At 35.2% G+C, this 27,423-nt stretch overlaps 1 protein-coding gene and 1 long non-coding RNA gene across 2 annotated transcripts; both read left to right on the top strand.

The window, feature by feature from the left end:
- Positions 1 to 3,093: 3,093 nt before the first annotated feature.
- Positions 3,094 to 4,347, top strand: LOC113354566. The gene is made up of 2 exons (XR_003361954.1): positions 3,094 to 3,151; positions 4,128 to 4,347. It is a non-coding gene; the product is annotated as an uncharacterized LOC113354566 (long non-coding RNA).
- Positions 4,348 to 12,603: 8,256 nt separating this feature from the next.
- On the top strand, positions 12,604 to 16,632 carry LOC113352879 (cytokinin dehydrogenase 3-like). Its single transcript, XM_026596638.1, has 6 exons — positions 12,604 to 12,655; positions 13,507 to 14,028; positions 14,546 to 14,673; positions 14,961 to 15,263; positions 15,697 to 15,962; positions 16,170 to 16,632. The coding sequence occupies exons 1-6, from the start codon at positions 12,604 to 12,606 to the stop codon at positions 16,456 to 16,458; spliced, it is 1,560 nt and encodes a 519-aa protein (XP_026452423.1). The 3' UTR covers positions 16,459 to 16,632.
- Positions 16,633 to 27,423: the final 10,791 nt, after the last annotated feature.

The following is a 27,423-nucleotide window of genomic DNA, read 5'->3' on the forward strand; positions in this document are numbered from 1 at the left end:
AATCAAGAATGACCTCTGCTCTAGACTTTCTCTCTCCTATTTACTTGTTTCTTACTCAAAAAAGATCTCTCCCTTTCCTTTACAACTGAACGACTATTTATAGGGAAGTACATAGTGGATGACAGATAATCTGTAATTTATTTTTTGAAATGACTTGCGATATTCTCGCAACCGTACAAATCTTAATCTCGCAAACTCTCTAATTTTCGCAAGACCATCACATCTTTCTCATGATTTTAGATGACGTCGTTTATTATATCATTTCTGAAATTGTTCTGCGATGCTGTTGTGTTGTGTTGTTGATAGTTTCGCTAAGATATTATTGTTGCGAGATTCTGATCCTACAATATCTTTCCCGACCTTACCGGAAACAAGGTAAATGTTAATTATCTCCAATTGGTAAAGAATCTTGCTACCGTTAACAAGTATGCTTGGGGAACGGCTGCGCTAGCTTACCTGCTGGACCAACTTGGGACCGCATCTAGGTTGACAAGTAAAAACATCGGAGGAAACTTCACTATGCTTCAGGTAACTCTCGACGATCAAACTTCAAAATTTCTAGGTCATCAGTGTCATGTTTGGCTTATAACTCTACTCACTTACAACCCGAACATGTTACTTATAAGGTTCGGCTTATATAACTTTTTCATTTTAAGTCGAACAATGCACTGAATTTTCAAATTCCATTCTTACTTTGTTGTGTCCAAACAAACAATTTGTTGTGTTTTGTTTCTATTACTTCAATTCCTTTAATTTTTGAATGTGGTTCTTTGGATGTAGGTGTGGGTATATGACCATTTCCCAATTTTGGAATTGGCCAAAACATTTGAAAAGGATGTCGATTGGGTTGATACAGATCCAACTGCATCACGGTACCAGTACGAGGACTCGAAGAAAAGGAATAAAAAACAGTTGGTGGCAAGTTCGAGAGAGAAGTTAGACACAATGGGTGTTGATGACGTCGTTTTTCAACCATATGAGAAGGAAGATGAAGAAGATGAATTTTTCGAAGATGAGGATATGCCGGTGGGTATGTACCATGGGCCATTATTTTATCCCGGTGGTTATGCTATATACGATCCTCGGCGAGTACTCCGTCAATTAGGATGCGTCCAAAAGGTTCCTTTGTTTGATGAGAAATTCAGTTTTTTTCCAAATGGTGGTAATGGAACTAAAAACACCACATCATAATGGGAACCAAAGTATGAGCCCAAACCTACCCTTGAGTATTGGAAGAAGTTAGATATTAACAAATTAGATGCGTCCAAGTTAACGCCTTTAGTTGATGATCCATGTGAAGAGGATCTAAAATATCACAGGTCCGCCAAGCGCGATCTACAAAGAATATCACAAGGTTAGATACTAAAATGAAAAATAAATTGTGAGGTTCGGATTATACGATAATCATAACATGTGCCGAACCTGGTACATTTGTAAGGTTCGGCTTAGACGATATTCTCAATATGTGTCGAACCATCAACAAATTGTGTATCCAACAATTATTAATGGTATGTTCGGCTCATACGATTTTCATTAAATAAGCCGAACCGTTAACATATTTTATTCCAGAACTCTCAGGAATAGGTTCGGCTTTATATGAAATTTTCATATAAGCCGAACTAGTGTCTAGCAAATGGGTTGGAAGTGGAAATTATATGTTCGACGCATAAAGTAAACAGTTTCAGCTAGCCGAACTGTTCATCAATTGGATTGGTTTGGCTCATAGATTTAAGCCGAACATCATCCTGGTTCGCCGAACCGTGATGAAAAAAATACAAACTTTTAATAATTTCCATCTACAGAAGTGAGATTAAACATATGATAGAAGTGTACCTGTGTATTAGAAGCATTGGGTTACTCATATATGTATTCATCATCCGGATTTGGCTCATAAAAATCATCACCTTGAGTTTGAGTTTGATTTTGTGCTTGAGTTTGAGTTTGAGTTTGTGTAAAATCATTCTCATAATCTAAGAAATCATCCATTTGGGAATCATTGTTGTAGTTGATGTGTATTTTCCTAGGTTTTTTAATATGTATAATGATCCTCCTCATCCTCCACTGAATCAAGATAAAAAAAAATTCTCACTTTCTCCTTCTCTCCTTCTCAATACAAATTTGATTTTTTTCTCCCAAAAATTTTAATCTACACAAACCTTTATAATTTTTAAATTATCTTAATCACTAAATAAAAGTCTTAACCACTAATCCAGATTATTAACACTAATACATAAAGGGAAGATTTGTCATTATTAAAAAATTTGGTTAAGGGGGCATTTGATTTTGTTATTTGACACCTTTTTTTTGTCTTTATTCAGTATGCCCAAAAACATTTGGGTATGCCCAAAAACAACGTTCAAGAAAATTCCCCCAGAAATTGCTCAAGAGGAATCAATGGGCTATGAGTAGAGAAGAGTGTTGATTTAGGCTTGGGAATAGAAAACGATTTCATTTTTTATTGGGCTTTGATTTTGTTTCCCTACGAAGAATGAAATAAGAAGAAATAAGAAATGAATGTTTGGAAACAAGTAGGGCTGAGCATAAAAACCGTAACCGCGGTTTTTATCCGTATCCGTCCGCAAATTTGCGGGTGAAAACCAATCCACTAGAGTTATGGACCGGACACGGGTGCAATCTCAAATCCGCACGCGGTGCGGTTACGTTTGCGGGTGCAATCTCAAATCCGCGGATTAACCGCACCGTAGGACAATTAGGGAATTTAGTAAATGTATTAAGGATATTATGGGAAGTTGGATGTTTATATATAAACATCTTTACATTTGTAAACCCTAATGATTTTTTTTCTTCGAGAGGAACCGAACAGACCTCTTCTCCTCTCCTTCCTATCTTCGATTCTTCTTCAATTAGGTTTAATTTTGATTACAGAGAAATCCGGAATTTTCAGTTTTGATTCAGAGAAGTAAGTAACGATTAACTTCATTTTTGATTACAGAGAAATTATGTTTTTTGATTTTTTCCCCCAAATCGATTGCATGTTAGGATTCAATCAATTTCTTCGTCATTGGTTCTTCGGTATTAACTTTCAATCTCTGTTTCATGTTGCAGAGAATTAGTTTCAGAAAATGGTGAAGTGAAGAATATACCTTCAACGAGATTTAGTTGCAGTTGACTTGATTGATAAACAAGTGAGGTAATAAAACACAACCCTTGTTTACTAATGAAAATTTAGTTTCTGTTTACTAATATTTGGTTTGAAAATGAATTTTGTTATTTGAATGGAGATTAGGGTTTGTTATTTGAATGAATTTTGTTAGGTTATACTAAAAGTAAAGTTTGTGACTGTACCGATAATGATGTTGCAATATCTACTGTCAATGGGTATGAACAGGAGAATCTGAGAGAAGATGGCTTCAAGTACTGAGGGACCTTCTATTCCTGTTGACGATCCTGATGAGAGCATGGCTACAGTTAACCCGGCAACCGTCGAGAGATCGAGACGTGCTTTCTATGCAAGTATCAACAGTAGCTTCAAAATCAGCTTTCTCCACGGGTGGTCGTGTTCTTAATGAGTTTCGAAGTTCCATGCTTCCAAAAACAATCCAAGCACTGATCTGTGCTCAAATTTGGCTTCTATATAAACCAATCAATCTCGAGGAGCTGATAGAAGCGGTTGAAAAAATTGACTTATGTAAATCTCAAACCTTGCTTCCTTTGTTTTTGCATCTTTCTCTTTGTGATCAGCCTTGCACTAATTAAGTTGATTTCTCAAACCTTGCTATATTTTGATGTGATGCTACAACTTTGGGGCCTATGGGGCATAACTTTTTGTGTGCAAATGTGACCTGATCAGTTCATTATAGGGTCTGCGGTCATAACTTTCTATTAGTCTCCTTGGAATTTGATTAGTCATAATCAATCTTAAAACTTTGGCTTGTTGTTCGTCAATGTCGATTGGGTCTGCGGTCTAGTTGTGATCAGCCCTTTTAAATGGTCTTTACTAACCAATGCTGATTGGTTTTTGTTTCTTCTTGTTTATTGCTTCCTTATATCTTTTTGTGACATTGGTTCCTTCGTCTTATGATATATCAAATCAAATTAGGAACTTATGATCATAATGATGCCTAAATTTAGTGTTTACTGATTATCTATAACTCCTCATTTTACAGATGCGGCAGAAATCTTGCAGGAAATTCCAGACATATCTATCATGGATTGAATAAACTAGTACTCGAATCCAAGGTCTCTTTTTCAGTTTTTGGCATCAGAGATTCATATGGCTTTGCACCAGACTTGTTGCATTTGAATTAGTACTCTTTTGTGTTAACTGTTAACTATCTTATGTCCTTTGTTGCTTTTGAATTACTGAATTAGTACTCTTTTGCTTTTGAATTACTGAATTAGTACTCTTTCTGTACTTAGTTTTTTTTTTTGATGTCTTGTGATCAAATCCGCGGTTAATCCGCAACCGGCCCGCAAAATCCGTTGATCCGCAGAGGACAAATCCGCGGGTGATTGGGCCGGTCACGGTTTGAATTCCCAAATCCGCAACTTTGACGGTTTGGTTGCGGGTGACCCCTGATCCGCAACCGTCCGTCCGTTGCTCACCCCTAGAAACAAGTTTAACTAGTAACTACAACTGCACAAACGATATCTTCCTCCATCCGTAGTCTTTTGATCTTCTTTAACGATAGCTCACTTTTCAGACTAGGAAAAACGTTACCTTGATGATCACAACTATACCATGACGATGATATATTCTCCCAATTTGTTAAAAGAAATGTTAGCAGACTACTCCTTCAAAGAATAACACACCGATACACCTCTCATGTCGGTTAAAATGTCCAAGAAATATCGAGTTATTTTCACACTAACTTAGGATAGCGCACGGTCCCTAGAATGACGGCACTATAATAACTTCAATGTCGACTAAATCCCGAAGAATTGGTGGCCACTAGTATAATGTTCCAAAACAAATTTGGACCATTGTGTTTTAGACTCTACATTATGATATGAAGTTCTAGTTAGGCTGCGGCTTATTTAAGTTCTATCAGTAATAAACCGCTGTTCATTTTTCATTTCAATTATTAAGGACCTTGTGGTGGTTCCATGGTCAATTTGCAAAAGCTAAGAGCACTGAGTGGTGACCACACAGAAAGTGGCCCAAAAGAGCCGAAACAGTACTATACCCCTTCCCAATAGAGACAGTGACTTAGAGAGGACTGCAAAAGTTTTCGACAGTGATTATGTAGAAGAAAAGAACAAGAATTGAGTGGGAAAAGGCCTAATAACAAAAGCTAAAGCCGTACCAAGATTGTGGGCAATCAAACCAAGTTGAATCCTTGCTGTCAAAAAGCATTCATGTTTGCACGAATTTTATTACTCAGGGTGCATTTTTGCTGATTTAATTACTACCGCTAGAAACGTGACATTAAGTTGGCTGCAAGAGTCGTAAATAAATCTTGAGTATTTTTCTTTTATGTAAGAAGCACTCAGACAATAACTTCGCCGAGTTATTGAGCAAATGTGAAGCAGGCGAGTCGTTAAGATTTAAGACTTTGAGTTGAGAGCACGCGCGGAGCCAGAATCTCTATTAAGGGAAAGCAGAATATTGCTAGGGGGTTCAACATAGCGAAAATGAGCTGGAGAGCCGAAAATCCCTGAAAATTCAGGCCTGAGAGTCCGTTTGGCGGGTGTGCAACTGCACATCTTTGCTTTAAACTGCCTCCGTTTGTTTTTTACTCAAATCTATTTGAGTACGACATCATCTTATATCTATCTCTTTCGCCACATATTTGTCTGATTCAAAAGTTTGTTATAGTTTTGTTATTATTTAATAAATTTTAAATCAGATATGACGAATCAGATTTAGACAAGTCAGTTGAGTTGAGTCGGTAATAGACAAGTAACCTTTTAGAAAAAGCTAAACAACACTACAGCTTTGCCATCATCCTATTTACCGCATAATAGATACATATGGTTTGGATACACATAAAAGAATCTAAATATTGGTAAGCTCTCTGGCCTGCGGGATGAAACGCGAATACAAGAAAATACCATATCCAAGGACCAAAAATTCCTTTACTTTCTGGATACATGACATAAACCTAGACGTGTCCTTGACATATCAGAAGTAACTACTGAGCTCACACCCAGATAAATTTTAGTTTTGACCCAAGGGTTAAAGCTTTGTGCACGAAATCAGCAAACCACGTACCCCCTTGAGAGTTGAGACTCGAGAGTGAAAGAGGAGTCTTGTCCAACTCCTAGTTTGTTTTTTCCTCTGATGATGTGAGTAGGACAAAAGATATTCATTTTCTTGACATAGTACTACCTAACAACTGCCATAGACGGAATATATTACAACAACAACAAAATTGATTGATTGATTGATGCAATTTATTTTTATGTGGTGCCGATAGTCACCAAAATGCCATGATCTATTCATTTGATTCCTAGCTATCTTATTTCTTCATTAACCCAAGGGCCATGGCCGTGTACAAACAAACATGGATGTACCATAACATAAGATTTGTTTTTGCCAGGCACATGCAATGATCAAATATCAGTAGTGCATTTTGTTTCGTTTCAAAATATTTAGTACAGGGCACATTTTGTTACTTTGATCATGGATGAATATGGACTACATGATCATCTTGTACTAATCTCCCCACCAAGATCTTGCATATCTTTCTAAATATGGATACTGATGGGGAGATATACACAACCAAGTCATGCCCACTATTTTCTTTAAACTCTAGGGCACATAGAGATGGAAGATACAGCTATACATACATATCCTGATATATCCATTTCCACATTGATTGATTATCTCCTGTTAGATACATTTTTGATTTTTTCTCGCCTTCTTACTTTAGTTTCTGAGATCTGCCTAAGTTTTACTGTTTAAACATGTGAGTGTTGTGAGAAATATTGGTGAGACTGACATACTACGATTTACAAAGTGAATATAATTGCACCGTCTTTCCTTTTGGTGAAAAAGATGGCCGGTGTTGAATGTTGACACAATGCATTTTCCACATTCTCGCCGAGTATTTAGCAATGTACAGTGAACGATGGCACCTACGTGCAAATATAGTTTATGAGTGCTTCAGGAAAAAAAAAAATTTATGAATTCTGAAGATATCTAAATGTAAGGTTTGAATGCAAAATAGTCGATCGATTACTATCAAAAACCCATACGCTATAGGCGTTTCACACACCAATAGATGCATTGATATGAAGAAAACAAACCAAGTAAAGGAAATTAATTTAGATTTTAGGGGGTAACTTAATTGCATGACTTTGCATGTCTGTCACTGTCACATACTCTTATCAAACAACGATACCAAACTATAATGAAATTAACTCAACTTTACCACTATAATCAGTGACATCTGCAAAGAGATACAGGATTTTAGGTGCGTACCATACATGATTATCAGATTAGGCGTCTCTATCCCACAGGGGAGGAAGCAAAGCCAGACTTTCCCTCACTGAAGCTCCCTGTAAGTCTAGCAGAAACTATCAAATAGCTTAGCACTACTTGAACTGTCACAAAATTAACCTCTAAAGAAAATTAAGCTTTTTGGTGGATACTATACATGACTTTGCATTAGTATCCCCATGCATGCACTTGGCAACGATTAAATTGCTCCGAGATCAACCTAACAAAAGCAAAACTCAAGATTTTAGGAAGGGGTCAGGTCATACATGATAATATTGTGTCACAGACACTTAGCAATACTTTTTAAATTGTTACAATGCAAATAAAATTAAGATTTTAGGTGGGTACATGACTACGTGTCTTCTCTTGGCGAATGAGATAATTGATTTGATTAAACAACTTGTAGTTGTGTGGTCTTGTGATTCCAATATTTTTAAGTTTGACTTTTATAAGTGTAATTCTCTTTGCTTTGTGTAAAGATTTTTTCTCTTTTTAATATAACATTTCTTCGGAAATTTCTTTTTTTTTTTATTTCTGTAATTATCTTTTTTGCTTTTTAATAAAAGTTGGACTTAGAAAAAAAAAAGTCTATTCTGATACTTTTAAGTTTGATTTTTACGATTGTGTAACTCCCTTTGCTTTGAGTAAAGGTTTTTTCTTTTTAATATAACTTTTTCGTCGAAAAAAAAAGTTAATACTTCTGTAATTATCTTTTCAAAAAGTCTATTTGAACCGCCCATAAAACTTATGGGAAAACCGCTCCTCACAAAACTTCTAGTGGCCCCCGTCATAAGCGGTCCCTATTGTCCTCCGGCGGGCCCACCCGCATCCACCAAAGAAAACTGTGAGAGCTTTTTTAAATGTTGTTTTTGTGTGGTTAGCAGCTCGGTCTGTTAAGAACCACTGTTATCTTTTTTGCTTTATAATAAAAGTTGGACTTAGAAAAAAAGAAGTCTATTCGTATACTAATTAACATAACATAAATTGTTATGAAATTAACTCTTAAAGAAAATTAAGATTTTTGGTGGATGTCATGCATGATTTTACGTCTCTCTGCCTCCATGCACTTAGCCATAGCAAAATTGCACACAAATTAAACTAAAAAAAGAAGAAAAAAAACTCAAAATTTTGGGAAGAGATCATACACGATGATATAGCACCACAGAGACTTCGCAATCTTAATTTGGTATACTGAATTATTCCACGGAGAAAATTAAGTTTTTTGGGGATCATATCATACATAGTTTTGCGTCCTTGACCAGACAGTTGGCAGTTCTCAAGATTTTAAGCTATAAAGACAGTCTAGCCTCCGTAGAAAAATCTGGCATATGATATCACCAACTTGGAATTCTATGTAACTCGGTAAGACCACGGCTAAATTGGGACTTTCAGGTGGATCTCATACATGACTTTTGACTTTGAGTCTCCACCGATACCAAAAGAAGTACTTAAATTGTCACGAAATTAACCCACAAAGAAAATTAAGATTTTAGGTGGATATTATACATGAATTTGCGTCTTTTCCCGTATACTTTCGCGGAATTCCTTCAAAGTTAACCAGTGGAAATAATATGTCAGGAGGAATTTTGCATCTCTGCCCCGCCCACTTACTAATAGTTAAGTTGTTACGAAATGAACAAGTAATCAGAATCAAGGTTTTATGTGTGTCTTGTACATGACTTTGCCCCATGGAAGTTGGTCCAAGTAGATGGAGACTCCACATAGATGCAAAGTTGTGATCCACATTAGATTTCCCAAAACACTTGGCACGTATATGCATGGCTCAAGTGTATGACAGTCCTTGTTATTGGACCACCGGCATTGTCCAAAAGTGATTTGATATGCAAATTTGTTCACATGTGAAGAAGACTGAAGAGGTCATGGAACAAATCTTTGAGGTTGAGATTGTTCCTTAAAAGTCTTTTAATCAACACCCATAAAATCTTTGGAGTCAAACTTTCAAAGATTTCAGTCAACTGTCAAAGATTTCTGTTTTGAAATTTTCAGTCTTATTCACTTGTTGCGTATGGTATGATGTTTCATAGGAAGTTTATCTGGTAATCTTCATGAGACGAACAGGTAGACACCAAAATAAAATGCTCAGTTACACCAAAATAGCATGTTTGTCATGTTTCAAAGGATCTTTCATCAGTAAAAGGTTGACAACATCAAAGGATTTGGGAAGATCCAAGTCCAATACAAATTTCCACTCAAATCCAAAGCAGATTCGATCTGTTTTGTTTATATTGATTCATGCAAAACGTTTCTAATTTTTATTAAAATTTAACTTCTGACTCTGAGTCTAGAAAAGCCACCACAAATTTTCACCCAAAGTATAGTGATATTGGTGGTAAGTACAAAGGAGCAAGAACTACTACCATTAACTACATGTTTAGCCGTCTTACATTATGTTATTCTGCGAGTGTTTCTACACCAACCGAGTGAAGCATTATTATTTTTTTTCTCCCACCCAACTTTTTCGGGGACTATTACGTTGGTTATACAATGTGAGTGATTCTATACCCTATCGAGTGAAATTTTATTTTTCTCCCACGAAGTTCTTTTAGAGCGTCCACAATGGACGACTAAACTCAAATATTTGGTTTAGTGGATAGGCGTAGTGGGACAGACCATCGATCAAAATTTGATCAAAGAGTAAAACCCAGATCAAATTTAGTCGGCGATCAAGACCAAATCCAAATATAGTCGGGCGTTTATATAATGTCCGCCTACCCAACAGGCGTAGGTATAATGTCCGATAGTAGCCGCGCGTTCGTAAAGTTAACGCCTGATGCAGGGCGTTGGTATACCTTACGCCTGGATGGAGCGTTGGTATAATATCCGCCTGGATGGGGCGTACATAAAGTTAACGCCTCTTAGTTGGGTGTTGATATTCTTTGATCCTCTACCAGGCGTTGATATACTTTGGACCAAAATGATCTAATTTGAGATACATCACATGGGGCGGGCTTTATACCTCCGCCCCATTTTTTTTTTCTTTTTTTTTTTTTTGTTTGAATTCCCCCGAACGTAATCTTTATTAACGCCTGATTTCAGGCGTAATCTTTACAAACGCCCCATTTCAGGCGTTATCTTTACCAACGCCTGATTCCAGGCGTAAACTTTACCAACGCTCGATGTCCAAGAGAACTTTATATCAACGCGCGACCAAATTTACTCTTCTCCCTCTACGCCACACGACGGACTAAACCCAAATTTGATTTTTTTTTTTAATTTTTGGTCTTTGGTTTTGGTCGCACCACTGAAGTTGCTCTTAGGGGACTATTATGTTGGTTGTGAAAGTCATGTCGTCAATGAAGTCTGTTTTTAATTTTTTTTTCCTGACAAAACAAGGTGTTCGAAAACTACTCTATGGTAAACTGTGTGTTTCAAAGTTGTATGTTAAAACAAAACATCAGGACATTCAAAGTAGACAAGCATGCAGTTAAAAGGACAATATGATTCACTTGACAAATAATATAGATTTTGGTAATCAACAATATGCATGCATCCAAAAACATTTTACGGTCGACTGAGTCATTTGTATTAGATATGCAGTGAGCATATTCTGATACAATTCAGACAGCTTTATGGTTATGGTCGTGCGGGTAATGAGTAATTTGGGTGTTTGTAGGTAAATGATGAACATTTTAGGAACATAATGGTCTTTGACATTTGCAAAATTCATAATTACTATTAGGAACCTCATGATTTATTTTAGTTTAGCCTTTTGGACTTCTCGGTTTTCGTTTCTATATTTAATTCCACCTTTTGCACAAGGCCGTCTATGCATATATCACAATGTTCATTGTATCTTGGACACTCATTATGCAACTTGTTATGCAATAGATGTTTTTATGTGGAAAAAGAGACATAAACATGGATGGCAAAGTGGCCGAACTATGACCTTCTTGTTTGGAAGGGAAGAAGAACTTACAGAAAATAAATAACCATTAACAAGTACACAAATAGAATGAAAAGAAAAGGAAAAAGTACAAAACCTACATTAACCTAAAAAGCAAAGAAAAAAAAACCACAAATACACGAGTATAAGCTGGTGGTGTCGCTTTGAGCGATTCACAACTTACATACGGAAGAAAATCGTTACATTTTCTGGATTCTCCTACGCACACATTTTTGGAGCAACATCTGTATTGCGAGTTGGCTTAAGCCTTTCGAACTTAAATTTTGAAAAGCCGATGAATCGTAAAGGGATGTTCCACCGTTTATTAAGAATCATTGCGTTATAGGAAAAAATGTTTTGTAAAAAAATTTCTTGGAACAGACTTTAATTTTCCTTTATGCTAATCATATAACTAGGCAGGACAAGCGTGTAAGCTATTTAATCATGTTCAATCTAGTTAAACATATGTTAAAAAAAAAGAAAACTAGGTTATTTGAGTGTATTCGTGCGTGACCATTGTTCATTATTTCCAATAAACTATTTAAGAATCTCTAATAGTAGCCTAATTCAATACCTAATGTTGTTAAGATTGCGCATCATTACATGTGTAAGTTTGTAACCTAAATAGCCAACAAATAAGATCTTAATGTTCCCTTCTTCTCAAATACTATGCAAAAGTTTCCCATTCTTCCATGATGATGATAATATCCGATCTGCCAGAAAAATTCGATAGAATTTCCAAATGAAAGCAAAGTCTTTGTTGCAAGATACACAAAATCTATGACAAAATCTTAATGGCCATATTGATTCCATGCCTTACTAAAAATGGTAATGAAGTCAGTTTTGCTTACAAAAGCTACTCACTTTCTCATCAAAGATACCTATTTACTTTTGGAAAAAAAGATTATGACTTCCTATCTAACTTAATCCAAATCAATATTAGCCGTCTATTACTATTGATTAGGTTTAAGTGGATCCCCACAAAAGATACACTGTTGGGATACTGTAGATTAGGTTTGGTAAAATCTGTGGGCCGGTGTTAAAATCTTGCAAGCAAGCAAGCACATAAGACATCTAGTCTTGCAGTTTAGTTACTACCTTAAAATTTTTGCATGATCTATCTTTTCTTGCAACATCTTCATACGTAACAGAATTTGTTAGAATGAAAGGTGTTTCATCTCAAAGACAACCCTACTAAATGTAGAGGCCATGTTTAGGGTGGATTTCATTTGATTCTCATATTTGTATTCTACTTAAAAAAATATATAGACATGCTGCTTATCCACTACTACCAATGCTTATTGCACTTGCACTTTGTAGAGCCACTTTAATTCTTTTAAGGAGCTGTATGTGGTATAGGCATGTGAGAATTTGTTATATTAAAAAAGAATAACCGGGGAATAAAAAGAATTCCACCGAGTTATTACCTAAATTAAAAAACTTTGTTGTGTTGAATTTTTCTAGAGCTAACCAACTTGGGAAGGTGCTTGGAAAAAAAAAAAAAACTTTGGTTAGGTGCTTGACTCTTATGTTTAAGCCTTTGAGGTCAGTCAGCCGGATCTCCATTTTACTTCTACCGAAACTACCATTTTCACGAGAATGGATAAAAAAAAATTGGTTGCAAGTAATTTTTGTGAACATATCAATGTGACATTCGAAAAAGATACGTGGTATATTAAACATGTTAGGTTGTTTCTCACAAAGTCTCTCTCTTTCAAGTTAACGTGCTTTGTTGCTAGCTAGAAACCAAGATTCTCTTCTTTGTGCTTTAACCAACCTTAGCAACTCCTTTGTCATTCTATTCTCTTTACTTTTCCATTTTTCATGCAAGGTAAAAACATGAAACCTCTTCTCTTTTTCTTTTGTTCCTCTGTTCTTCTCTTCATCTCTTCTATGTACTTTGTGTATAAATACCATCTCATCCTCTCTTCTTCTTCCTCCATCTTTTAATTACCAAGTCTCTGTTTCTCTCTACCTCTCTCTACCTCCCCCACCTCCCCCCCCCCCCCCCCCCCCCCCCTTCTCTCTCTCTCTCTGTATCTATCTCTCTCTCTTTGGTATCCCTTTCTCTAGCTAAAAGTATGACAAATAAGTGTAGTTCGATTCAAACATATCTAAAGGTGCTAATAGTTATAGTTATTAGCCGTTTAATGTCCATCCTTGGGAAACCAGCATATCTAAAGGTGCTAATAGACAGTGACAAGTTCAGTACTGCCGCAAAACCTATTAGCACTTGATCTTGCTAATAGGTTAAGTTTCAATTCTGATTCCATCAACTTAGCTTCAACTGATTTCGGTAAACTTGTTCAATCAAAACCCCAAGCAGTTTTCTACCCGTCTTCTCACCAAGACATCGAAAACCTTGTAAAATCCTCTTACTCTTCTAATAGACCTTTTAGTATTGCGGCAAAAGGTAGAGGTCATTCGGTTCGAGGTCAAGCAATGGCTCATAATGGTGTTGTTATTGAAATGAGATCATTGATGAATTGTGGTAACCGAATCAATGTTTCCACGACAGATCTTTACGTTGATGTTGGTGGTGAACAGCTTTGGATAGATGTTCTGAATGCTACCCTCCAATACGGACTTACGCCAAAGTCATGGACTGATTATTTGTACCTCACCGTTGGCGGTACTTTATCAAATGCCGGAATTAGTGGTCAATCGTTTCTCTATGGACCTCAGATCAGCAATGTCTATGAGATGGATGTCATTACTGGTACATATTTAAGCCAAAAACTCACACACACACACGGGGTTTTTTCTTACAACTTTATTTATCAATCTTTCATAGTTCATAGTATCTTCAGCTATACCTTTGTACACATAAGTGGCTAACTAATACTAAGAGAAGATCTAGCTAGCCCACCAAGCATACGTACGTATGATGTATTATGTGTAGTACCCATCATAACTAGTGTTACCATGCATGCATGTAAGCATGCAAACTTTCCCGGTGATGAGTATCGACAGTGTCCAAATCATATATTATATGTGAGGACCAGCACTCTCGGCCTCAATCGGTATCACATATAAACAGGGGGTAGGGGACCTAAAGGTACATATAAACGATTATGGACACTATTTATCGATCATGCGCGTGTTAGGTTTAATATATTCCGTGTGGGGTTTGTTGCATTATTAGTTATAGTTGGTTTATTAACAACAAAGACTACTAGTTCCTTGTGAGTTGTAATGAATGATAAGTTGTTTTCGTTTGTGTATCCTTTTTGCAGGAAGAGGAGAGACAGTGACTTGTTCCAAACATAAGAATTCAGAGCTTTTTTTTGGAGTAATGGGAGGTTTAGGTCAATTTGGGATCATCACTAGGGCTAGAATTGCCTTACAAACAGCCCCACAAAAGGTACATTCAAATATCTCCCTGTTCTACTATATATATAAAGGGAAATGCAACTTGATTAAAGTGTTGAAATATTTGTATATCACACGTTCAAATGCCTTTTTTCTTCTTCCTGGATAAGATTGTACGTAGCCGAAATATGATTCGCCGTTCAATTTTCGGCTAATTAAATGTTAACTAGATACTCGTTTTAACGTATATCATCTTCTAAGATGAATGTGGAATTATTTTCTTAAGTAAGAACTAGCACGATCTAATGTATTTCATATAATCTGTTTTGACGCTTTTAGGTGAAATGGGTACGGATGCTTTACGATGACTTTTCAGTGTTTACAAAAGACCAAGAGCATTTGATCTCCATAAACAATAATGAGAGTGGTCATAATCATGGTCTGGATTATGTTGAAGGATCACTTATGATAGACATCCATTTAACTTCTCTTAACAATTGGAGATCGTCTTCATTTTATTCCAAAAGAGATTATCGAGAAATTATTTCTCTAGCAACAAAAAATGATGGCAAAAGCAACATCATTTACTGCTTAGAAGTGGCCAAGTATTACGATGATCTCACTGTCAATACCATCGATGAGGTACAACTCTTTCACGTGTGTACATACAACTTCAACTATACCACCCATATCTTAAATTCTATACACAAAATTGGTTAAAAAGACCAAAATCAACAATTCCTGGGTGAAATGGACAGTTAGATTTTGATATTGTTTAAATGGACAAAAATATAAAAATAGGCAGGATATAACCAGTTTCATCGTGCCCATTTTCAAATAATTTTTCTTATTTTTAATTTACACAGGATGTATCCAGTTTCATCCTTGCTATTTTTTAAATTTAAGCAAGGATGAAACTTACTAAATTTTTTTTTGGCCATTTCACCCAAACCATTTTTTACTCATCCATTTGAACCATGATTTAAAAATATTTGGACAAATGACCCATTTTCCGAATTCTATATATGTGCTAATAGTTCCATGCATTTCGTTTTGGAACATCTTTTTCTTGCAGGAGCTGGAATTGTTGTTCAATGGACTGAGTTACGCTCCCGGTTTCAAGTTCACGAAAGACGTTTCCTATGTAGATTTCTTGAATAGAGTACGAAGCGGAGAATTAGAGCTTCAAAAAAAAGGACTATGGGAAGTTCCACATCCATGGCTGAATCTATTCGTACCCAAATCTCGAATATCAGAATTTGATTCCGAAATCTTTCATGGAATCCTTGGAAAAAGCAGATCCGCTGGACCAATTCTTGTATACCCTACTTATCGAAACAAGTAAGGCATAAACTCAAATGTGATTGACAATAATGCATAATGTTACTTCACTTTCTTGGGGGTCCTGGAAAAGTGATTAGTAGAACTAGATGGATCTCAAAATGACCAACTCCATAATTCGGTCCTTGATTGACCGTTGACTTTCGTTGACCAACCCGAAACCTTTAACCAGCTTCTTACTAATAAAATTGTTTCAATGTACCACAGGTGGGATGAAAGAGCCTCGGCAGTGATTCCTGATGAAGAAATCTTTTACTCAGTAGGGTTACTACAGTCAAGTGGTATGAATGATTGGGAGTACTTGGAAGAACAAAATAAAGAGATACTAAGGTTTTGTGATAAAGTTGGAATCAAGTATAAGCAGTATTTGCCTCACTACGAGACTAAATCAGAATGGGTGAATCATTTTGGTGCAAAATGGGTTTTGTTTAAGCAAAGGAAAACTATGTTCGATCCTAAGAGGATACTTTCACCTGGACAAAGAATTTTTAATTAGTGAAACATTTATGTAGTATTATTAATCAATATTGGAAAATTTTAGTTCACTTTAGAATCTAGGGGAAGATTATTTAGGACAAATATGTATGCCATGGTTACTAATTAATCAATTAGACGTGTATCATGTTTGAATTTAGCCTAGTTATCAAGCATTATGATTGTTTTCCCTCGTCTAAGTTGTTTGGATTTGATCCAGATCACGTGACTCATTTGGATTTAATGAATTAAAATCGTCAGCAAACCATATATTCACGTGTGACTATGTCATTAATTTAAATCCCTACACTGACGTGACGAATCTAGTGTTGCTTTTTATTTTACTTTTTTATTTTGATTGATAAAGACAAACCATGTTGGTTCTTTCAGAAAAAAAAAAAGTAACCCATTGAGTCTGTTGATCTATGGATTATTTTCGCACATTTCTTTAGAAAGTGTTTATCTGACATCTTCGTTTGATTAATTGAATAGTTACTAACTAATCTCATTACAGATGCATTAGCAATTTCGTCCTTCATTACGTATTAATTAATAGCCAGTAACTACTCAGTACAGAACGTGCACAAAATCGGACTTCTGACCTGATCTTTCCTGTGAGCCATTGTGCCAGGACCAAAAGTACAACCAATTCGTTTCATATGCTAGCCGACTATTTTGGTCTATTATTCAATCATCATTTAGTTTAAGATAAACCTTTTATACCTTTATTTTTTATATTCTCCTGAGGGAAATTTTTTAATTTAAATCTAGAATACAAAACAGAATGGGATTTTGAGCTTGGACGGTCGGATAACATTTTGAGAGACAAACGTTGCATCTGACATCCCAGTCTCATCCCAGCGAAAGACATCCGACGGTCGTCGTTTCTGTAACCCCTCTCATTATGAATCCAAAATTATTAATCTTTAATTATTGCATCACTTCTTAACACAAGATATTCAAAGAAACATTAAATGAAATCATAATACATCATATATACGTTAATTGGATATAGTGATGGCATGATGAACCTAATGGGAAATGATATTTATTTATATTTATTCATAACTCATAAGTGAGATATACGTATACACTATTACTTAAATGATTTTGTGTTTGTTTTTGGATAATGTGTATGAATAATTCCCAATGTGTTTATAGACATTATTTTCGCTTAAAACAAAATAGAAAACTATCTTGTAAAGGAACACGATTGAAAGTCCGGAAAAAAAAATACACCAATTAGATATCATATTAAAGCAGTTCCGTTGCGGCACGAGTTATCTCTAGATATTTATTAGAACTCTCTGTTAACCTCATGTCGTGTCGTTACGGCACGGCTTATATCTAGTCAATAGACATAATTGATATCAAGTTGTCTTGGAAGTAAACCGGGCCGGGCCAGAGAACTTTATATTCAACTACCCAAAAAGCACTTAAGATCGCGATGCCCACATATATATGATGTCCAAAGTCTTCCCAAAGCCCATTCCAATGACCGATCTAGGCAACATGATTTTTTTACTTAACAAATTCTATAATAACTAATTTAATTCATGTTTGGATTTTGGAGATTGAATGAACTATGGTTTAAATAAATCTTTAAGTAATTGAACTTCAAAATGTAAAATAGAAATAAAAATAAGAATTTTAATTCGAAATATAATCAATACAGATAAAAGTTTACTTCAGCGTAAACTTAAAATTCTTCAGAAAATTAAAATGGGTACCAAAGCGGGCTATTTGGGAGGGTATTAGGATGGGCTAATAAATTTTAGGGTCCCAAACTCGCTCATTTAAACTAATCGGGCAGACCAGGTGACTTGCAACGGACTGCAACAGACTTTGGCTACTACAGATACAAGCATACTAAACAACGGGTATATGAAGCCAAATATTTGGGTATTATTTACAAGGTGATTTGAAGGTTGGTCCAAAAATCCGCATGTAAGTTATCCTATAGTCAAAAAACCTTTTAAAAAGTGAAAATTACTTTTCTTCCTATCATTATCCACGTTTGAACCCAGAAAAATTAAAAAAAAAAAATTCAAATGGATCAAACAAACTAAAATCTTTAAAATAAAATCATCAAACAGACAAACAAAAAATCGATGTAAAGTAATCAGCAAACATGTAGATCCGACTTGATTTCTACTGAAAAGATTGAAAAAAAACTTTATTTTAACTAAAACTATGAAGAAATCTACATTTGGTGAATGCTGGCGAGAACAACATTGAATAATACTGAGAATACACAAAAAGTACAATAGAAGAAGACAATACAAAAGATATAAGAGTAGATCGCATCTAACTAAACATATTGATCATTGATACATATTGATATGTACTGAAGGAAATATGCATTGAAGGAAAAAGTGTATGATTCAATAATACATATTGATCTAACATTACATATTTGTTAGAGCATTGCTCGGTCGAACTCACAAGTGTTTATATCTCAAGCTTGTTATCAAAGTTAGTTGTCAAATCTATATCTTGATTTCTAGTCTACATTTACTCAAGTCTCGGATTAGGATAGAAGTGTGTAGTTGATTCTCGGATATCACTGCGTTCTACCGTTTGAAGACGAAGATCAACAGAAGCTCTGGAAAACTTCTTCAACAAAAGGTAAGTGAAGACAGAGCCACATATTTCTCAAGTTTTCACCTTACTATCTATGAGACATTGTCGCGTGACTAAATTAGACAGTATATGCATAACAGAAATTTCGAGTCAAGTTTATCTTGAAGATCATTCTCGAAATATTCTAAGCTTAAAAACATTTTCTCATACTTGATGAATTTGGTTAAGAACAATTTATTGTTCATGGCCTAATTATGATTCAAGATTAAATCATTTGAAAATAGCCTAGAACAGTGATATGTGTCATTGATGTTATTCCCGAATGTTTTTTGATTATTAGAGAGATATAGAATTACTATCAATCTGGATACAGGACAGTATGCATACCAGTTCACATACTGGGAAAACTGTTATAAGTCCCGGGTCGCAGTACATATACCCAGTACACATATCAGCGTAGCTATAATTCGGCAGCTACTTTTTTGGTACGCATAACCGGTGTCCATACCATAAAAAGTTTGTGGACTCGTGAACCAGGAATGTATGCATACCTAGTATGCAAACCGGAAAAGATCTGTTAGTTTCAAAACCGATAAGATACGGATACCTAGTATGCAAACCATTAAAGATCTGTGAGTTCTATAGATCATTTTTATCTTAAGGATATACATACCCGGTACATATACCATGACAGAAATAATTAGCATTTGAATAACTCTCTAAAAATACTATCTAGACATAAATGATCACATTTATGAATCAAAGAAAAGTCTTAAAGTTTTATATGAAATTGGTTAAACTTACTGTTCAATTGACTAGTTTCGGCTAACTTTTATGAACCAGATATTATACACGTTCGGTTACGGTTCATCCTAAGCAGAGTGTATATTCTATTCTGTTAATCTCTAGTGAATTTTTCATCTAACAGTGGTTATTGATTGCTTGATTCCAAATCTAAGTTAGCTTAAATCTAAAGAAACCTTGATCTTGAAAGTCTATATAAGGAGAACCTCAAACAACTGGGATCTTTGAATCCTTGACACTATTCTTCTGTGTAATGACGAAGATTTCGAGTAATGTTGAAGAACCAAGGAGATCAAGCATCTGGATGAGAAGCTACGAAGTTTATTTATTCTGTAATCCATCTGTATTGATAGTTTTGTCACTAAAATTGACAAAGTGGGGAGATTGTTAGAGCACTGCTCGGTCGAACTCGCAAGCGTTGCTATCTCAAGCTTATTTGTCAATGTTAGTAATCAAAACTATAAGTTTTGATTTCTACTCTACTTATAGTGATGTCTCAGACTAGGATAGATTGTGTAGTTTAGCATTAGAATTCACGGCGTTCATCAATTGAAGACGAAGAACTACTAAGGTGAGATTGTGGAACTTCATCAACAAAAGGTATGTGGAGACTAAAACTCATCTATCACTTGGAAAGTCTATTTCTACTATATCTCCTATATTGAGACAAAATTCGTATTACTATATAGTAATCGATCATGCACATTTGAGAATTCGAGCTGAGTTTAACTCGCTTACATATTTCTCGAAATATGTGTTGGTAAGCTTTCGCTTCAACCAAGTTCATCTTATATTCTTGACGAAAGTCAAAATATGATCATGTGAAAATCCCCGAGTAACATCTTACATGGTTTGTGTGATACAATCATTTGGTGTAGACTTGGAATGTTTCGTTTTGATTATTTCAATAACTTGAAAATTGTTTAGATGCTAATAGTTCGTGAAAACAACTATTGTCATCCTCTAAGAAAGTTTCAATGATTCAAATAGAGTTTAGAACACTTAACCATCATTGGATTATAAACATAGTATGCATTCTTGCATGTATGTGATCCATGACCGGAATTTTAGTATGCATACCCGTATGCGTACATGTTAGTTGTGAAACTCCGAGTACCTAATTACACATACCCGTACGCGTACTAGCGAAGGGTTTGGGTCCATAAATTTCTGCTGCGTTTGGAAGTATGCATACCAGTTTGCATACTGGCGAACCCAAACTCAGACCGGCTACTTTAAGTATGCGTACCCGCTTGTATACTTGAGTGGATAAAGTTCTAAAATCGGTTTGTTCATGAACTAATACATTTATATAATAAGGAATGCATTCTTTGCGAACCGTGGCTATAATGTTCATAAATTGATTCGAGTGAATCAAACCAATTTTGCTTAAATTGTGTTCTTGTATAATTCTACGAGAATATAGCAATTTAACAACTCTATAACTAGTTTCATTTGAGTCATTTGAACTAGTTGTGGTTAAGATGAATAAGTTTGATATGAGAGTGTTCATATAGCTAACTTCAATTAACTACTGTTGAGCCAACCTAGTGTACACTTTTAGGTACGGTTACTCAAACCTAAATGAAGGTGCATTTCATTTGTGTGTAACAAGCTAAGTTCGATCTAAGGGTTGAAATATATTAGCTTGAATCTAATCAGGTTTTCATCTAATGATGAATATTGAATGCTTTGTTACCAAGGTAACTAAGATTGCAAACCCTGATTTAAAAACTATATAAGGGAGAATTTTAGCAATTGGGAAACCTAATCCCCGCACCTCATGTGTGATACTAGTTGCGACTAGAGTTTATTCTCCTTTAACCTTAGGTTTTTCACGAAACCCTGTAGGTTAACGACTTAAAGACTTCATTGGGATTGTGAATCCACACCCAACTATTTTCTCTGTAGTTGCTTGTTCTGGTCTTACTTTTACTATCGTGATTGAGTATTATCTTTTCTAAGATTTGCTTGAGATTTATCTCCGATAGGTAAGATTAAAATAAATGTTCTGAAAACCGGCCCAGACATCAAACCGGAAAATTTACTTGGTCAGGGTCAAATGGTTCAACCAGTGGTTCAACTCGGATTCACCGGGTCACATATGTACATGTCTATTGTTCATGCTTTGTTGTTTAAATAAATTATATATTATATATATGCATAATAATCATCAAGAAATAGTTGGCTCAGTGGTTAGGGGTGACTTGAAGGAATAATTGGTCACGGGATCAACTCTCCCTACTCACACAAAATCTTTTTGCACGAAAAGAAACGAGTCAACCCATTTGAGAACCGTTCAGAATCGCTGGATCACGGGTCAACCCAGACGACTCAACCGATTTTCACTAAAGAAAATAGTTTCTTATAAATTTACTGGGTCATTGATGGCCCATCCCGTAAAGGTGACTGGATCACCGGTTTACTGGGATGACCGGCCGGGCCGAGCCGGTTTTCAGAACACTGATTAAAAGTAGTCACAAACACCTTCGTCTCATCGTTTGTGATTCCGTAATATCTTGTTTTGCTTCCATACGATTAAGATTATTGTGAGGTGATTGATAACACTAGGATGTTAGTCGGGAATATAAGTATGGTTTATCAATTGGTTCATGTGCACCTTGATTTATCGAAAGACAGATCAAAACACGTAGTTATTTCTGTAGGAGACAGATTTATCTATTCCAATAGACTTTTATGTGTGAGACAGATTTGTTTATCAAGTCTTCGACTTTGGGTCGTAGCAACTCTTGGTTGTGGGTGAGATCAGCTAAGGGAATCAAGTACGTAGAAACCTACTGGGGTTCAGAGACGTAAGGAGCGCAACTGTACCTTGATCAATGTGAGATTGATTAGGGCTCAACTACATTCCAGTCCGAAGTTCATTGGTAGTAGGCTAGTGTCTGTAGCGGCTTAATACAATGTGGTGTTCAAAGCTGGACTAGGTCCCGGAGTTTTTCTGCATTTGTGGTTTCCTCGTTAACAAAATTTTTGGTGTCTGTGTTATTTCTTTTCCGCATTGTATTTTGTTATATAATAGAAATATCACAGGTTGTGCGTTAGGTTTAATCAGTTCTTGAATCCGACCTTTGGGTTGTTGATCGAATTGATTGACACTTGGATATTGGTTTGTGATACCGTCCAAGTTATTTCTCTTATTCAATCGGGATCGCAAATTCCTATTTGATGATTGCATGTTGAATTACGGAATTGAGATATAAACTCTTTGATATACTTTTCCCTAGATTTAGTATGACTGTCTAGTTGATTCTCTTGAAAGTATATTGGAGTTTGTCTATTCAGATTGTCGAACGAAACATTGGGTGTGGTTGTTAGACCCCCTCTTTTTCAGAAATGTACCATCATTTAGATAAAGATAACCGTACCTAAACGTGTACACTTAGTTGGTTCAACAATAGTTAACCAATGGTTATCCATATGAGCACTTTCATATCAACCTTATTCATCTTTATCATAACCAGTTCAAATGACTCAAATGAAACTAGTTAGAGAGTTGTTCAATTGTTTGCATTCTCATAGAAGTATACACGACACAATTGAAGCAAAATCGCTTTTGATTCACTTGAATCATTTCATGAACATTATAGCCACGGTTTGCAAAAGATTGCATTCCTTATTATATAAATGTATTAGTTCATGAAAAAACCGATTTTAAAACATAACCTACATAAGTATGCAAATGGGTACGCTTACCTAAGTAGCCGGACTGAGTTTGGTTACGCCAGCAAGCGTACGGGTATGCATACCATTTCACACTTCCAAACTCCAGCAGAAATTCACGGAACTTGAACTTCCGCCAGTACGCGTACGGGTATACATACTTAGTTTCCGGACTTCCAACAACCAATCAGTACGCGTACGGGTACACATACCATGGTTCCCGGTTTTGGACTTTACACAAATGTGAATACAGACTCTGTTTATATCCAATCATGGTTACATGTTCTAAACCCTCATTTCAATCATTGAAACATTCTTGGAAGACGACAATAGATGTCTCACACAAACTATTTGCTTCAAAGCAATTTTCAAGTGATCGAATGATCAATACAAAACATTCCGAGTCTACATCAAATGACTGTCTCACACAAATCATGTAAAATATTACAAGGATATTTTCACATAATTATCTTTTGACTTTTGTAAAGAATAAAAGATGAACTTGGTTAAAGCGAAAGCTTACTAACACATATTTCGAGAAATAGATAAGTGAGATAAACTCGGCTCGAAATACCAAATGTGTATAATTGAAGTCTATATAGCAATACGACTTTTTGTCTCAAATAGGAGATAAAGTAGATAGACTTTTGAGTGATAGATGAGTTCAAGTTTCCAAATACCTTTGTTGATGAAGTTCTACAAGTTCCCTTGATTAGTTCTTCGTCTTCATTCGATGAACGCCGTGAAGTCTAAAGCTCAACTACACTTACTATCCTAATCCGAGACTTAGATTTAAGTAGACTAGAAATCAAAACTTATAATTTTGGCAACTAAACTTGACAAACAAGATTGAGATAGCAACGCTTGGAAGTTCGACCGAGCAGTGCTCTAACAATGTAGACTAGAAATCAAGATATATTTTTGACAAATAAATTTGACAACAAGCTTGAGATAGGAACACTTGTGAGTTCGACCGAGCAATGCTCTAACAATATCCCCCTTGTCAATTTTAGTGACAAAACTATCAGTACGTATGGATTGAAAAATGAAGCTTCAAACTCCAAAATCCATCATGCTTGATTTCCTTGGTTCTTCAACTCCACGAATTCTTCGTTACTTCAATTTGCAATGAAAGTGAACATGTTCAACTTTGCATCATTGTTTTTGAAGATCTGTAGCGATAACAACTTTGAAAACAGATATTCTCAATCGTCGTTATACAAAAACATAATATTATTATCTTCTCCAAAGTTCAATTGTATCACAACTTCGAAGTAATACTACAGTGATATGTTTCTCCTCCTCAGTGAATACTTACATCTTTTGCATAATAGGAGAAAGCTACAGATGTTGATTCACTCCCCCTTACATAATGATCTATAAACCATATGTATGTAGTGTGAAAGTACTAATTAATTCTCCCTCTTTTTGTCAATAAAATTGGCAAAGGACGAAAACTATGGGATCGTAATGAATTCAAACAAAACATACTTCAAGACTTTAAAGGAATACATATCAACTTTTAATTTAGGTGATATCACAGAGTATAAAATACTTAGCGCCTCATCTAGGAGATTTAAGATACAAGCATCCCCTGTAAATTCCACATCCATTCTCCCTACAAAGATATAACAATTAAGCACAAGTTCATTTCAGAACTCTCCCCCATTTGATATCATTCCAAAGAGAACAACATGAGTGACCATACTTTAATAAAAAATAAGGATTTTGTCGGACATTAATAAATCACATGGATTTGTATCCTAAACATCGACATAAATTATTCTCAACGCCAGTTACGAACAAAGAGACAATTTTAATCGATATGACTCAATATAAGAAAATCTTATGGAGTAGATAGTTCAGTAATTTCACAAGAGTGTGACCACGGGTAGATCAATACTTCAAAAAATCTTCACAAAGCTTGTTCTCTTTTTAGTTCATAAAAGTTAATAGATTTGACTTTTGAGCATATATGAGATATCATTTCAATTCACAAAAAATTAAAGGACACATATATCTCATAAGACTTTGCAATACATTAAACTAATAATGATTAAATACTGCAAGTTCATCTTCCAAAAACTCCAGAATTTAAATAAATAAATCCAAAAACATGCAAGATGAAAAACGTTGGAAATAACTTGTGTACTCACAATATTTTCTATACCAAACCCTAGTTATCCTTCTTGAACACAAGTATAAATTCTCACAACAAGTTTCCTAGTACATAAAAAAAATAGATTTTTACAGACTCTTCATTGGTATTGAGACCTTTGAACTTGTCATCAACTGTATCCACAAACTCGATCTTCAGTGAAAATATCTTCATTGAGAAAATCACGAACATGAGATTTCATGTGAACAAGGACGTCAGCAGAAACCTTTTTCAACTCAGTTCGTAACATGTCTAGGCCTTTTAGGATTTCAACAATCCAGCTTTGCATCCACAAATTGTATAGAAAATCATAAACAAATTTAGCAGAGATCATCTCTTCACGCTCGACATCTTGATGATCATAGAAGAAATAACAATTCACACCAGGATGATCTTCAGATGATTCAATGATTCTAAATGTGTTCAACTCAGCATCATAGTTATTGAAGATCAATAGCTATAACAATGAGAAAACAATTGCTCTCAATCATTGTTATACAGTGTCATTGTATTATTACACAACATCAAAGTCCAATTGTATCACAACTTTGACAAAAAAATTATGGTGATATGTATCACTCCCCCTTAGTCAATAATTCATCTTCGAATGAAAACCACTCCCCCTTACATAATGATCCGTAAATCATATGTATTTGTAGTGTGAACTACACATTAATTTCCCTTTTTGTCAATATAAATTTGCAAAAAAACGAAAACTATTGGGATCCTCATGATATTTTCATAGAGATACTTCATGAGTAAAAGAGAACAACATACCAACTTGTTTCGATGATTTCACATAGTCGAAACTTAATGTATTCATCAAGGAGTTTATAAATATACAAGAAAAATCCTACAATATTCCACAGCCGCACTCCCCACAAAGATTTGGCAATTAAGCACAAGTTCAATTAAGAACTCTCCCCCATAAAATGTCCCGAAAGAACAACAAGAGCGACCTTGCTTTTACAAGAAAAGAAGGATTTATTTGGACATTAACAAATCACATGAAACATGAATATGTATCCAAAAGACTCAATTAAGTTAACCACAAGAGAACCATGATTAATTTAATCGGAAATTCTCACATAGGAGAACTTATGGAGCCGCACAGTACATACACAAAGATGAGGATCAAGGAAAGACCAATACTGCGGAATAATCAAAGATTCATTCTATTTTTCATCACTAATTGCACAATGACATATAGTAGACTTAATCTTTGTAAACAAAAGTTCATCCTATCTTCCATCAATATTTTTATAAAGATATAATAGGCTTAACTTTTGTAGTCAAAAGTTCATTCTATCTTTTATCAATATTTTTATGCCGACATACAATAGAGTTAACTTTGGAGCATATATTTGGCTGAACTTCTCATGGATTTAACACATTTAGCATTTTTAATTGAAAGATAAAATTATTCAACGCTAAAATACCTAAATTCATTATAACCATTAAGAAAAATAGTTTTAACAAGTTCAACATAATAAGTTCACCAGAAAAGTTATCAGAAATTAATCATTCAACTCATAATAATCCCTAGCAATTTCATAAAACTTTTCGATTAGATCTGGATGTTCTGCTTCTGCATAATCCAACTGCTCTCTCATGCACTCAACTTCATGTTACACGGACAAGTTCAGAGTTTGCAGTTGCAGAATTACTTGTTGGGGCTCTGGTTGAAGATTGTTTCATCTTTTCGATGCTTTCCTTACTCAGAACTTTTGGATCCCCAAGATCAGATCCAAAAGGAGTGAT

Source organism: Papaver somniferum, chromosome 2 (assembly GCF_003573695.1).
Source record: "Papaver somniferum cultivar HN1 chromosome 2, ASM357369v1, whole genome shotgun sequence".
Lineage (NCBI taxonomy): Eukaryota > Viridiplantae > Streptophyta > Magnoliopsida > Ranunculales > Papaveraceae > Papaver > Papaver somniferum.

Excerpts from the sequence above, each read along its gene's own strand:
- LOC113352879 (XM_026596638.1), top strand. The coding sequence starts at position 12,604 with ATGCTTATTGCACTTGCACTTTGTAGAGCCACTTTAATTCTTTTAAGG. Across the intron at positions 14,029-14,545 it reads TGAGATGGATGTCATTACTG|GAAGAGGAGAGACAGTGACT; the intron begins GTACATATTTAA and ends TCCTTTTTGCAG. Across the intron at positions 15,264-15,696 it reads CTGTCAATACCATCGATGAG|GAGCTGGAATTGTTGTTCAA; the intron begins GTACAACTCTTT and ends TTTTTCTTGCAG.